This window comes from Myxocyprinus asiaticus, chromosome 14 (genome assembly GCF_019703515.2).
Source record: "Myxocyprinus asiaticus isolate MX2 ecotype Aquarium Trade chromosome 14, UBuf_Myxa_2, whole genome shotgun sequence".
Taxonomy (NCBI): Eukaryota; Metazoa; Chordata; class Actinopteri; order Cypriniformes; family Catostomidae; genus Myxocyprinus; species Myxocyprinus asiaticus.
Window position 1 is genome coordinate 21458140 of NC_059357.1, and position 14189 is coordinate 21472328.

General features: G+C 42.3%; 1 protein-coding gene across 6 annotated transcripts in view; it reads left to right on the forward strand.

Moving 5' to 3' along the window:
- The first annotated feature begins 3112 nt into the window (after nt 1-3112).
- The window catches only part of LOC127451347 (potassium voltage-gated channel subfamily C member 1-like), a 143737-nt gene continuing 132660 nt past the window's right edge, over nt 3113-14189 (forward strand). For all 6 annotated transcript variants that reach the window (XM_051715977.1, XM_051715979.1, XM_051715981.1 and 3 more), the window contains exons 1-2: nt 3113-4039; nt 12745-13429. In XM_051715977.1, the coding sequence (XP_051571937.1) occupies nt 3978-4039; nt 12745-13429 (747 nt within the window). In that variant the 5' untranslated portion in view covers nt 3113-3977. The remainder of the gene's footprint in view (nt 4040-12744; nt 13430-14189) is intronic.

The following is a 14189-nucleotide window of genomic DNA, read 5'->3' on the forward strand; positions in this document are numbered from 1 at the left end:
ACCTTGCAAAGGTGTTGGGTGTTGCCCAGCCCACTGCTCTGCAAATGTCTGTTAGAGAGGCACCTCTGGCCAGGGCCCAGGAAGCCGCCACACCTCAGGTGGAATGGGCTCGTAGCCCTACCGGGGGTGGCATGTTCTGGGTGAGATATGCCATAGTTATGGCGTCAACGAGCCAGTGGGTGATCCTCTGCTTGGAGACAGCGCTTCCTTTCTGCTGTGCACCAAAGCAGACAAAGAGCTGCTCAGAGATTCTAAAGCTCTGCGTGCGATCCAAATAGATGCGTAAAGCGTGCACTGGACCAGACATGGAGAATCCAGAGGTCTGGGCGCGGGTGCCAGAGGATGCCCCGTCCCTGAGAAAGAAGGTCCTTCCTCAGGGGAATTCGCCAGGGGGGTGCTGTCGTGAAGAGCGTGTGGTCCAAGAACCATGTCTGCGTGGGCCAGTAGGGTGCTACCAGGACGACCTGCTCCTCGTCCTCCCTGACCTTGCACAGGGTCTGTGCAAGCAGGCTCACTGGGGGAAATGCATATTTGCGTAGGCCAAGGGGCCAGCTGTGTGTCAGCGCGTCTATGCCGAGGGGAGCCTCGGTGAGGGCTTACCAGAGAAGGCAGTGGGAGGATTCTTGGGGGGCGAACAGGTCCACCTGTGCCCGTCCGAATCGACTCCAAATCAGCTGGACCACCTGAGGGTGGAGTCTCCACTCTCCCCTGAGGGAAACCTGCCATGACAGCACGTCCGCTGTAGTGTTGAGGTCGCCAACTGGGCGCGCTCGTTCGTAAGGCACGCCGTCAAGGAGACTGAGTCCAACTCCAAAGGAGCTTGCTTTTTTCCCAGTTGACCCGAAGCCCTAGTCGGCTGAGGTGTGAGAGTACCAGATCCCTGTGTGTGCACAACACGTCTTGAGAGTGAGCTAGGATTAGCCAGTCGTCGAGATAGTTGAGGGCTTGGACAGGAGCTTAGAGCATCCACGCCAGGTGGCGGCGCTCTGCGGGCATAGGTGTACCGCAAGCGCCTTATCCACCGGGGCAATCGCCGCATAGCCCTTGGCCGCCCCGCCATCGGGGGTAGTGAGAGCGAGGGAACTGCGGAGTCGGGGCCGGGCAGTGAAAGGTGCCTCCCACGACTTCGTCAGCTCCTCATGCACTTCCGGGAAGAATGGCACTGGAGCGGGGCGCGGCTGCTTTGAGCGGCGCCGCGAGCCCAGAAACCAATCATCAAGCCGCAAGGGTTCAGGGGAGAGCGGAGGGTTCCACTCTAACCCGACGCTCGTGGCCGCCCGGGAAAGCATGTCCGTCGTTTCGGCATCGGCCTGTGACTGGGTGATCGTCCCCGAAGGGGGAAGCACAGCTGAGGCTTCTGCGTCCGACTGGACATGCCCGCTCTCCGATGCTGCGCTCGAGAGCTCATCATCTTCGTGAGCTCCGAACAAGAAGCCAGACTCGCTGTGAGATGAGCTGGCGAACTCATCCGGAAGCCCGATTGGGGCAGACGAGCGTGCTGGGGAATGGGAGGTCTGCGGGGGGATACCCGGTGGAGACGATCCCATTGGGGTCCCCAAATCACCCCCAGTGCTAGCCGCGCTAGCCTCATACCCGTAGGTAGAAGGACTGAGGCAGGGAGCCGCTGGGGTGGCTAGCCACGACCGCAACGTTGCCATGTTCACATGAACCATTCACAAACGCAGCTTCTGTGTGGGTCGCGCCCAGACACGAAAGACAGTGATCATGACCATCCGAAGTTGAGAGATAACGACCGCAACCAGGAATAACACATGATCGGAAAGGCATCTTTGATAAGACGCATCTTTAAAAAGACGTTCCGTGTGTGTGCTCTTTTAGAGAAATATATACTCTTTTAGAGGGGAAAAATGCTCTTTCAGAAAATATACTCTCTAGTTTTTCTGCCGAAGCGCCCAGGGGCGTTCTCTGCAGTGCACCAGTGCAGAGGAGGGAGAAGCCACTGAAATGCGCCGTCAGATCCAGCAGAGGTGAATGAACATTGATATTCAGCTCAATGAGCATGACCGTTTGGCTCCGAAGAGAAAATCTGAATGAGTGGTTGCATACCAGCTCCTTTTATACCCGCATGTCCGGGGGAGTGGCATGCAAATACCACTCGCCAATTTTCATTGGCCTTTTATCAAAGACCAGAGGTGTCTCGGGCTCCCAAGAGTGACCCCTAGTGTCACTACATCGACACAACGTCGAGTGAGTGACAGATAGGGAACTGGGTATCGTTCACTTGGTATGCCCCAAGAAATCTAAAGAGACTAGCTTCATAATTTTAGGTCAACGTATTCAGAAGTTATAAGCAAAAATGGCTATTTTTCATATTTCCTGACCATTAGGTGGTGCTGTCCCGAAACTGTGCAGGTACCCTCAAGTCATCGTTTGATCAATACACATAAGTGTGGTGAAAATACAGCCTCACAACCATTTTGTAATGCTTGCAGTCAAATTTGTTGAGGCGTTATTTAAGAATGGTTTGGTCTATCAAAAAGATTTTAATACATCTTTGTCCCTAGTGTTCCTAGATAATACAAAACAAATTTCGTGCAAATCGGAGTTAGGGTCGAGGAGGAGATCGAAAAAGTAGTTTTTTCCCCCCCAGAAAATTCAAAATGACGGAAAATCTAGTAGGGGAAACCACGGTGTGCATTCGACCCGGAATGAGCCAAGGAATCAGAGGAAACATGAATTTTGATTCTAGGCCTTATGGTTCAAAAGTTATGACCATAAACATAAGTGCAAACTTGAACAGTTGGTGGCGCTAGAGCGTTGGAGTTAGAGCCCCCAAAGTTGGGTCAGTTACAGTTCAGAGTGTCCTCTATCAGTGTGTCAAATTTCATGACTGCCATAGACTTCAATAGCGGAATAATAATAAGAATAACTCTAACGAATACTATAGGTGCCTACGCACTTTCAGTGCTTGGCCCCGAATAAATAAATAAATAAATACATAAAAACGTGTTAATATGTCTTGCAAACACGTAGGGATGCTGAAAGCAGCGACAAGTCCTTGGCGTGTGGATGGTTAAATGACACAGGGTGGGGTTTGGGGAGGGGGCACCAGCTGCCACCTTTCCCTTTTAAGAACTGAAGGGAGGGAAAAACACAGAGGGATCCCATGTCACCTTTCCATTAAGGACTAAATTGCATGGAAATACTGATTTGCCTTAACAAAAACATCGACAGAGAATAAAGAGGAAGGGAAAAACGAGCGGATGAAATAACAGAGACAGCTTAAGGAATAACACTTCGTGTTCGACATGGTGCTTGTTCGGCATAAATAATTTGACTCGGGCATCTCAGTCTGCAACTAAAGACCGGGTTACGTTCGTTTTAATACCGGACAATGGGAACGGTTGAAGATACGGAAGAAAGGATGCTAAAACCGAGAAGAAAGGGATAGAATGCTAATATAGTGAGTGCACGAAGATTATATATATATATATGAGAGAGAGAGAGAGAGAGAGAGAGAGAGAGAGAGAGAGAGAGAGGTGTTTCCCCGCTGCTCGTGTCGCTGTTGGTTGGATAGAAATTGTTTTGTTTAGGAAATAAGTAACTGATTAACACAAGCGTTAAATCACAGACATGCAGATATACAAGGAAAATACAGTATATAGATAGATAGATATATATATATATATAAGATATCAGTTAAACCCATGCATATAGCGGGAATAATTTATTAGAGGTTTGACAGGGGTGGCAGAGAAGGAAAATAGGTGATAAATAATATAAATATATTTTTTCTGAGGCTATTTTTTTATATCACTAAAGGAACGGACCTACGCGCTGTTTTGAGCTAGCAGGTGTTGTAGCAAGGACATTTTACATTATTCATGAAGTGTAGCCATTTTTACAGAAATATTTTAGGATTAGGCATTCAGCACAGTCGACTGGACCACACGCCGTGAGGATCTCTCCAAAACCTACTCAATTCCACGTAACATTTTTGTGCAGTTTGTGCGTTCATGTGTGTGTGTTTAAGAACACGCACACTGTACGCACGCGAAACGATCCAGACCCAAAGCGAGTAAGTATTTAACATAGGTGTTTGTGGTGTGTGTCTGTGTCGTGACCTTGTGTACAAGTGACAAAATATCACTTCTATTCTAAATATTTCTATGTTTGTCCGGTGTGCCGAGGAAAAGCAGGCCTGTGCTCTCTGCCAGTCAACGGACTCAACAAGTAGGCTAGACAGGTCTACATTGTTTTTGCCACTTTAACATTGTATCCCTTCGAAATGTGTTTGAGGGTATTTCCAAACTGCATGGAATTCTAATCTGTTACAGCCTCAATTATTTTTTATCAACCCAACAAATATATGAACGTTTTATGCCCCATAATCTTTGGTAATTATTCCTCCCTCACACCTAAACTTAGTAGAAAAGGAATATATATATACAGGTGCATCTCAATAAATTAGAATGTCGTGGAAAAGTTCATTTATTTCAGTAATTCAACTCAAATTGTGAAACTCATGTATTAAATAAATTCAGTGCACACAGACTGAAGTAGTTTAAGTCTTTGATTCTTTTAATTGTGATGATTTTGGCTCACATTTAACAAAAACCCACCAATTCACTATCTCAAAAAATTAGAATACATCATAAGACCAATAAAAAAAACATTTTTAGTGAATTGTTGGCCTTCTGGAATGTATGTTCATTTACTGTATATGTACTCAATATTTGGTAGGGGCTCCTTTTGCTTTAATTACTGCCTCAATTCGGCGTGGCATGGAGGTGATCAGTTTGTGGCACTGCTGAGGTGGTATGGAAGCCCAGGTTTCTTTGACAGTGGCCTTCAGCTCATCTGCATTTTTTGGTCTCTTGTTTCTCATTTTCCTCTTGACAATACCCCATAGATTCTCTATGGGGTTCAGGTCTGGTGAGTTTGCTGGCCAGTCAAGCACACCAACACCATGGTCATTTAACCAACTTTTGGTGCTTTTGGCAGTGTGGGCAGGTGCCAAATCCTGCTGGAAAATGAAATCAGCATCTTTAAAAAGCTGGTCAGCAGAAGGAAGCATGAAGTGCTCCAAAATTTCTTGGTAAATGGGTGCAGTGACTTTGGTTTTCAAAAAACACAATGGACCAACACCAGCAGATGACATTGCACCCCAAATCGTCACAGACTGTGGAAACTTACACTGGACTTCAAGCAACTTGGGCTATGAGCTTCTCCACCCTTCCTCCAGACTCTAGGACCTTGGTTTCCAAATGAAATACAAAACTTGCTCTCATCTGAAAAGAGGACTTTGGACCACTGGGCAACAGTCCAGTTCTTCTTCTCCTTAGCCCAGGTAAGACGCCTCTGATGTTGTCTGTGGTTCAGGAGTGGCTTAACAAGAGGAATACGACAACTGTAGCCAAATTCCTTGACACGTCTGTGTGTGGTGGCTCTTGATGCCTTGACCCCAGCCTCAGTCCATTCCTTGTGAAGTTCACCCAAATTCTTGAATCGATTTTGCTTGACAATCATAAGGCTGCGGTTCTCTCGGTTGGTTGTGCATCTTTTTCTTCCACACTTTTTCCTTCCACTCAACTTTCTGTTAACATGCTTGGATACAGCACTCTGTGAACAGCCAGCTTCTTTGGCAATGAATGTTTGTGGCTTACTCTCCTTGTGAAGGGTGTCAATGATTGTCTTCTGGACAACTGTCAGATCAGCAGTCTTCCCCATGATTGTGTAGCCTAGTGAACCAAACTGAGAGACCATTTTGAAGGCTCAGGAAACCTTTGCAGGTGTTTTGAGTTGATTAGCTGATTGGCATGTCACCATATTCTAATTTTTTGAGATAGTGAATTGGTGGGTTTTTGTTAAATGTGAGCCAAAATCATCACAATTAAAATAACCAAAGACTTAAACTACTTCAGTCTGTGTGCATTGAATTTATTTAATACACGAGTTTCACAATTTGAGTTGAATTACTGAAATAAATGAACTTTTCCGCGACATTCTAATTTATTGAGATGCACCTGTATATATATATTATTGTGGTAGCATGAACTCCTCTTGAAGGAATATTCAGTACAATGCATTCAATACAATTTAAGCTTATTCGACAACATTTATTGCATAATGTTGATTACAACAAAAATACATTTTGACCCATCTCTCCTTTTCTTTAATCCTCCTATTGCATTCAGAACCTGCATACACCTTTTGCATTTGTGGAATTCAAGCTTATGAATTCATACTATAGCATTCATAACCCGATGGTTTTCATCTAAAACTAGTTCTTAACTGTTCATACATGTAAAAATCTGGATATTGTTGGCATGTTAACTGATAAACATAAAAGGTAGTAATTAATATGCCTTTTGTTTTAGAAATAATAAAATGTAGATATTCTTTGAAATTTCGAAATATACATTAACTACAGCAAAACCAGTGTGATACATGTGAAGACATCTTTTTTTAATCAACATTTCTGTGAAATTTGATCTAAATATAACATAAAATAAAATGTATATTAACATCTATGGTGAGAATTACTAGTAATTTGAATGAATGTCCCATTACTCATAACTGCTCAATACAACTTGGTGGTCAAAAGTTATGAAACCAACATATTCTTTTTCAACTAAACATCAAAACAATTGTACAACTCAAGTATAGAACAATAATACTTCTTTACTATGATTTTAAGCAAAATCTATTCTATTTACTTACATGAACTGCCGAATGTTGATGCATGAGTTTGCTATAAGCTGGTTCTGCATCAGATGACTGCCAAATAAAATGTGGACAATTTCCTCTTTCAAGCCCTATTTAGACTAATGTGTGCTTGAACATAATCTTGCCACACCCCCTTTAGGCCTTAGTACATTTGATTTAGTTTATTTGTTATGATTGTTGTACAGGAATGGGTGTGTGTCTGTATTTGACTGTATGTGTATGTGTGTAAACAAGATGCAATCCCAGTGAGAGAAAAAAAAAGTGTGTGAGAGAGTCTGGGAAAGAGGCTAAATGCAAGTGAAGTGTTCATAAGAAAAATCTAATTCATAGATGTACAAAACAAATCTACATAATATAATGTGTAAAGCCACAATTGATGCCTGGTTCAAAATTGACCCGCGAATGCAAAAGATGGAATTTTTTTTTTTTTAAATGGTTATATCTCTTAAACAATTTCATTAAAAAATCTGAAAAAAATGCATTGTGTATTTTGACAAAGTTACAAAGGTTGATTCCTGTCCTGAAAACTATTTGACATTTAAAAATTATTATATACCTCTCTTAGGTAAAAAAATGACCCGAACGCAATGGGAGGGTTTAAAAAAAGCAAAAATCGAGGCACTTACAATGGAAGTGAATGAGACCAATTTTTGAAAGGTTTAAAGACAGAAATGTGAAGCTTCTAATTTTATAAAATCACTTACATTCATTCTTCTGTTAAAACTCATATATTAAATTGTAAAGTTGTTTAAAAAGTCATTTTAGGGTTTTAGGGTTTGTTGACATTACATTGTCATGGCAACGAAGTTGTAAACTTGGCTATAACTTTACACAGGTTAGTAAGCTTTTTATTCACAGTAAAATCATGTTAACACACATATTGTTTACATCTTGTGGCTATAATTTTGAAACAGTGAGTATTTTAATGTTTACGGATTGGCCCCATTCACTTCTATTGTGAGTGCATCACGGGAACTAAGATTTTTGCTTTTTTTAAAGAAAAGGAGGAACAAGTAAAAATGTATTTTTTGTGGTAATCAATATTATGCCACAAATGCTGTCGATTTAACTTAACTTGTATTGAACCCAGAATATTCCTTTAATACATGTCTGTCCACTACACAACTCACTCTTTCTCCTCTAATCCTGTTCAAAAGCTTGATGCCCTTCTCTGTTCCATCCACTGCATACATTTTTGTTTTGTATTGTTTTGTTTGTAATTTTGTTCTCATATTAACATCCCACACCACCTCTTTTAGTTTGTTCCTCTCATGTTCTGATCCCTCCCTTTCTCCCCACCTCCATCACTCACTTACACCCTATGGGCACTAGCTTTAATTATAACATTTACTCTCCCTCCTCAAAACTGATGCCCTGATCTTGCATCCTCCAAAAATACAACCCTGCCAACCAGTCACCTGAAATTACACCCCCCTTTCACCCTCTTTTTCTTCCCTCTGTTTTTCATATTATTATTATTTTTTTATTACCCTACTCAATTCTTTCCCACTGCTAAGAATAGTTTCCATCAAGTTCATGTGTGATTTAGCTTAACACAATTATATCCCATCTCTCTCCTGCTTCATTCCCTGAGTACTTAATGGGGGACTATAAAGGGATGGTAATTAACTGGAGAGGGCACTTTTATTAATTAGGTTTCAATGATAGCAGAAGCTGGGGTGGAGGGAGTGGTGTTATAACTATCTTAAGACTACTGTTAGTGCTAGATATGGGAGTCATGTACGTCTCAGTGCTGTCACTGTAAGATGAGTACTCTAAGCCCCTTTCTCTCTCTCTCTCTCTCTCTCTCTCTCTCTCTCTCGCTCTCTCTCTCTCTCACCTGAAAATAAAAAGTTAGCCTCAGAGCAGTCAGAGCTGTGATTAGTTTCAAAGTAGAGGTCAAAGCCTGACTGATGATCTTCAGAAAAAGAGAGTCTCTCTAGCATTGCATAATTTCTTTTTTAAAGTAATTAATTGTGCTGTGGCATCAATGCGAATGTGTTTATGTTTGTGTGTACAAGCTTCCTTGAACTGTTAATTTGTTCTGTTATTCATTTTCTCTCTCCTTACTGCTATTCCACAAGAGACGTCAGTATGAACAGGACAGCTGAGAGTAGCTTAGTGCACACAAACAAAATAAAGAGAGAGAGAGAGATTGCAAAAACCATACCAACCATTGGCTCAGGCACTCTATTTGAGACTGAGAAATTGCCTTTTTAATTAATCCAAATCAGTGACTGATTTGAACTCGTAAATTGATTTCAGCTCATTTGAAGGGTGTTAAAGCTAAAAAGGGACACATGCCCATGTACGATGCATCAACTAAAGAACAGATGGTTTGTATAAGGCATCCATACCTCAGACAGGGAGAAAGCCAGAAGAGGAGGGGGATACTGCAGTGTTTTGTGGTGTGCAGTTCCACAGTGAATCCTCTAGGTGGCCTTTGAGCACCACTGAGCTTCAACTGCAGTGGGATACAAAGTAGAAATATCCCAAGCACCTACACTGCACCAGACAGAGAGAAAGGGAGATAGAGCAAAGGTATTATGCAGACACACTACAGCATACAGAATATGAAAAATAATGTAAAGCTTTCCAAAACTGATTAACTTCTACTTCTTTCTGATTGTAGGGCATGTATTTATCAACTCTCAATTAAAATGTTTCGATCAATTGAATATTGAATCAAAGTAGGTGCTTCATTTACCTTTACTGCAGTCATTCCTGCATCCATGGTCACATTCCTCACAGTGGCCGTAACCTGTTCTCTCCTTTTTTTATCTCTCCTCACTCTCTGTCGTCTAGTGCTGTTGTCTTTTATAGGCGTATCTGTCCTTACAACCAACCCCCATCCATCGGACGTACACACTTAATGTACGCTCCCCATCCACACACACAGTTAACAGTGATTTCCCTTTTTAGTGGGAGCCATTTTTGCTTTGTCAGCACACCTTGTAAGTCATTTTTCGTTTTTCTCTCAGTTTTTCCTATTCATCATTTCCTTATCCTATTTGTGGCCCTTATGTTATTTATTTCACCACAAGCTTGTCATATTTAAACACCTGACTAAAATCCAAACATATACCATTGGTTGAGCCAGTGCTGCTTAAACAAACAGCAATATTTTGAGAGCTACAATGTTTACACTTTTCAGAGAAATCAACCCCCGAATTGCTTTATTAATATATAAGTACCTTCTATGAGATTAAATAAAAGTAACTTAAATGTCTCCTTATGTGAAATGATTACAGGATGATTTCAGTCGGTCCGTCAATTTGTCAGGGTTATCTCCATTTGTGGCCAAAGTGTTTTCATTAGGACAGCCAGTATACAATATTGTCTTCACTCTTGCAGTTAATAAAATGCTTGCACATGAACACCTGGAAATTTAGCCTTTGGACATCTTTTTTGCTCCACTTTCTCACTTAAATGTCCCGTGTACTCAGGAAATAAAAAAATAAAAAAATAAATAAAACAATTAACTTTCACTATTGTCAGTTTACTCCAGCCAGGTCTCCTTAGCAACCAAATTGGCCTGGTTGCTAGGGAGGGTAGAGTCATGTGGGGTAACCTCCTCATGGTTGCTATAATGTGGTTCGTTCTCGGTGGGGCGCGTGGTGAGTTTAGCGTGGATGCCGCGGTGGATGGCGTGAAGCCTCCACACGCGCTATGTCTCCATGGCAACGTGCTCAACAAGCCACGTGATAAGATGTGTGGGTTGGCGGTCTCAGACACGGAGGCAGCTGAGATTCGTCCTCCGCCACCCGGACTGAGGCGAATCACTACGCAACCACGAGGACTTAAAAGCGCATAGGGAATTGGGCATTCCAAAATGGGTGAAGAAAAAAAAAACTATTGTCAGTTTTACTCAATCGTCCCGTGTTCATATTACTCAAAAAATTAATGTAACCAAGGGAACTTAAATTAGCTATGTTGATTAAACTATAAAAGTGTCTCTCAGCTTTACTTAATCCATTTGCATTGGGACAACATAATTATTTTTGTTCGTTTAACTAAAACTGGGCAGAGGATTTCTAGTTCCCAGCATGTTTGCATGGGATTCGACAGGGAGAATAAATCTTAAAATTAAGTGCTACTTTAAGTGTCTTTGTGCAAGAGGAATATAAAGAGGGGCACTTGTTAGTGTTTAATGTTTTGTTGTCTTGAGATTAAGAAGAGTTTTTGTTTTGTTAAATTTTGGGGGATACCATCATTGTGAAGAGCGGAGCATGAGCCTGGGTTGAGGGCCATTCATTACATTTTGAGTATACTACATATTGTTTTATCCATTCAGCAATTGCTGTGCTAACTGTAGCATAGTGACCAAGTTGCACTCAGTAGTGCATGCCAGCATGCCACCAGCATGTGTTTAGCATGTTAAGATTTCCTGTCACTAGCTAGAAAATCACTAAAAGAGTTTCAGTTGAGTTATTTTGACATGTTCAATTTAGTTGGGTTATCTTGATTGAGTTAAGTTACCTTTACTTGAAGTATTTAAATTGAATTACATAGTAATTTTAATTTAGGAAAACTAATTTCAATTATGTGGAACCACTGTCCACGACTGAATCAAGTTTGTGTGTGTGTGTGTGTGTGTGGGGGAACGGTCCAGTGTCAGTTCTGAGTGTAAAATGATGAGCTGAAACGTGCGCTGTCCTTGGTGCTGAAAGGAGAAACCAACACCACAGTTCAAACTTAGGGGTCTCACACTCCTGTGTAGTTCCAAAGGTTAATCATATATACATCAGAACATAAAGGAAAGCAAAATAAAGGGTGAACTGAGGCAAACAGACAAGGCTTACTAAGTGAGGAGAGAAGTTAAAGAGATATGTATATTCTAGAAAAACTATGCCGTACAGTTATGCAAGTTATAGGAGAGTGAGAGTTCTGAAATGAAATGCAAGAGACAGCACAGCAGAACATGGAAGGACTGCCAGTGATTTGTCAGTGAAATCTGACCCTTGTATGATGGCCTCAAGAGAGACAGAAAACGACAATACAGAAATGACAGAGGGAGATTAAAGATTCCAAAACAAGGGGATTTCAATTTGAAAGAGGAAAAATAGCCTCAGGAGTTTCGACTCATTTGTTTCACTGCAGCTAAAAGTACCATTCTGTTTTTCCATTCGTAATGCAGTCAAACTGCAAGGTGCTACATGTATATGGTTGTTTAGGTGAATACAAACCTTTCTTATAGAATACTGTCATTTTGAAGATTAGAAACGTGCACAATCTTTGACACCACCAAGGTGGAGGTTAATACTGTACATACACTGTACTGAATGGTCTGTATATCATTAGCACTGCCCTGAGAGAGAGAGAAAGAGAGAGATAGTGTCAGAGTTAATGCTCTGCAGTCTTTTCTCCCTATTTTGTGTAGCTCAGCAAAGAATCATTCTGGCTTTAGCTTTTCTCGCTCTTCCTCCCAGCCTACCCCTCTCTCTCTTGCTCTCTTCCTTTCGCTCTCTTTCCATTGGATACGCTGCGAGCATGGTGTGGGGAGGGAATGACTGTAAAGCATTCAGTCATTTTCATCTCCCTTTGCTGTAATTGAGGAGAGTGTTTTAGTGAATTGAGGGACATGGGAGCAGAGTGATGGTAAAAGAAGGAAAATGAAAGATGGGTGGGCATTGCAGAGGAGGAGGGGTCTCTTCCTTCAAAAGGGAAACCTGTTCATTATGTAACACTGAATGTACATTGAACCCCTTCATTAAAGGTGAACACACTGAACCCTCTGTGTTCGTGTGAATGAATGCTTATTGCTTATCTCATATACCTATAGCAACGTTCTTCTGATTTTGTCGAGTTTTCAAAAGAGTAAAAGTTTCAGTCAAACCTGTGTTGACATAGCACCTTGAATTCCCTGTAGGATTCAAGTTTGTCATGTAGATTTCTTTACACCTACAGAACCGCATATTAGTGGTCTACAAGTGATTGTTTTAAGAACTGATGATGTGATGAGTTGAATGCAGGTTACCTGGCTTTACCAGCTAGTTGATGTATAAAAATATGAAAATCACTAAATCTATCCTCTCCTCTCCTCTCTCAATGCAGGCTTCTCCTACCCCCCTCCCCTCTCCGTTCTCTGTCCAGCTCTCCCTCCCCCTGCTCCTCTATGCTCAATTCGGTGTGTGTCTCCTCTTTCAAAGGGCGCAAGGGTGGGAACAAGTCGTCCAACAAAGCATGTTACAGCGCAGACATGACTTGTCCGTCAGAAAGCGAGAAAATAGTAATAAACTGCGGAGGGATTCGGCACGAGACGTACCGCAGCACGCTGAAGACGCTGCCCGGGACCCGCTTGTCTTGGCTCACCGAGCCTGATGCGTTCAGTAACTTTGACTATGACCCCAAATCCGACGAGTTCTTCTTTGACCGCCACCCCAACACGTTTGCGTTCATTCTAAATTATTACCGCACAGGGAAATTGCATTGTCCCAACGATGTCTGCGGTCCTCTCTTTGAAGAGGAGCTCGCTTTTTGGGGGATCGATGAGACGGACGTGGAGGCTTGCTGCTGGATGAACTACCGACAGCATCGGGATGCCGAGGAAGCGCTGGACAGCTTCGAGACGCCCGAGCCGGAACTGCCAGAGGACGACCCAGCGCTTACGGGTGGTGCGGACGGGGACTTGAAGAGGTTGTGTCTACAGGAGGACGGGCGGAACGCTAGCTGGTGGAGTACATGGCGGCCCCGAATCTGGGCGCTGTTTGAGGATCCCTACTCCTCAAAATACGCCAGGGTGAGTCAGTGTGGCATCTATTCAGCTGTATTAAATGTCAGTACAGTTAAGAGCTCGTAGTCCTTTGATACCTCTTCATCTACTAGCTAGCATACTTAACAGTTTTGCACTTCAGGAAAGTTTGATGTACAATCGATAGCTACGTTTGGAGAGAAAAGGGTCTCTCTCCTTTACCTCCATCTCTCTCATCACTCTTGTAAATGCATGATTGTGTCGTTGTCCCTCTCTCCTCCAAATCATCTTCTTGCGCATTATTTGCTGCGTCTCGTGTTCGCAGCATGCACACTTTCTCGCGCTCGGTTAAAACCTTTCTCTGTCGTCCTGTAAAGACTCCAGTAGCTCGATTTTGTCCTTTTCAGCACTAGCAGCATTCAGTCTCGATTAGTGACTCCTCTCTTTTCACTCCCTGCCTCGACACGCACCAGCAATGTTTTCTTTATGGTCATGCTGTGAATTTTTGTTTTATCAAGAAATATCGTTATGTAGCCTACTGACCATTTGGAATTGTGGCCACAGAAAAGAACACACCGAACGCAAGCCTTGTTTTATTTGTTATAAAAAGTTACTTTCAAATTGTAAAGAACTTTGTTATGCAGTTCCCTATATAGGTATCTACTTTTAATTATAGGCCATGAATTGACGTATAGTCATTGCACAGGCAGGGTTGGGAGGGTTACTTTTGAAATGTATTCAACTACAGATTACAGAATACATGCTGTAAAATGTCATTTGTAACGTATTCCGTTAAATTACTCAAGGT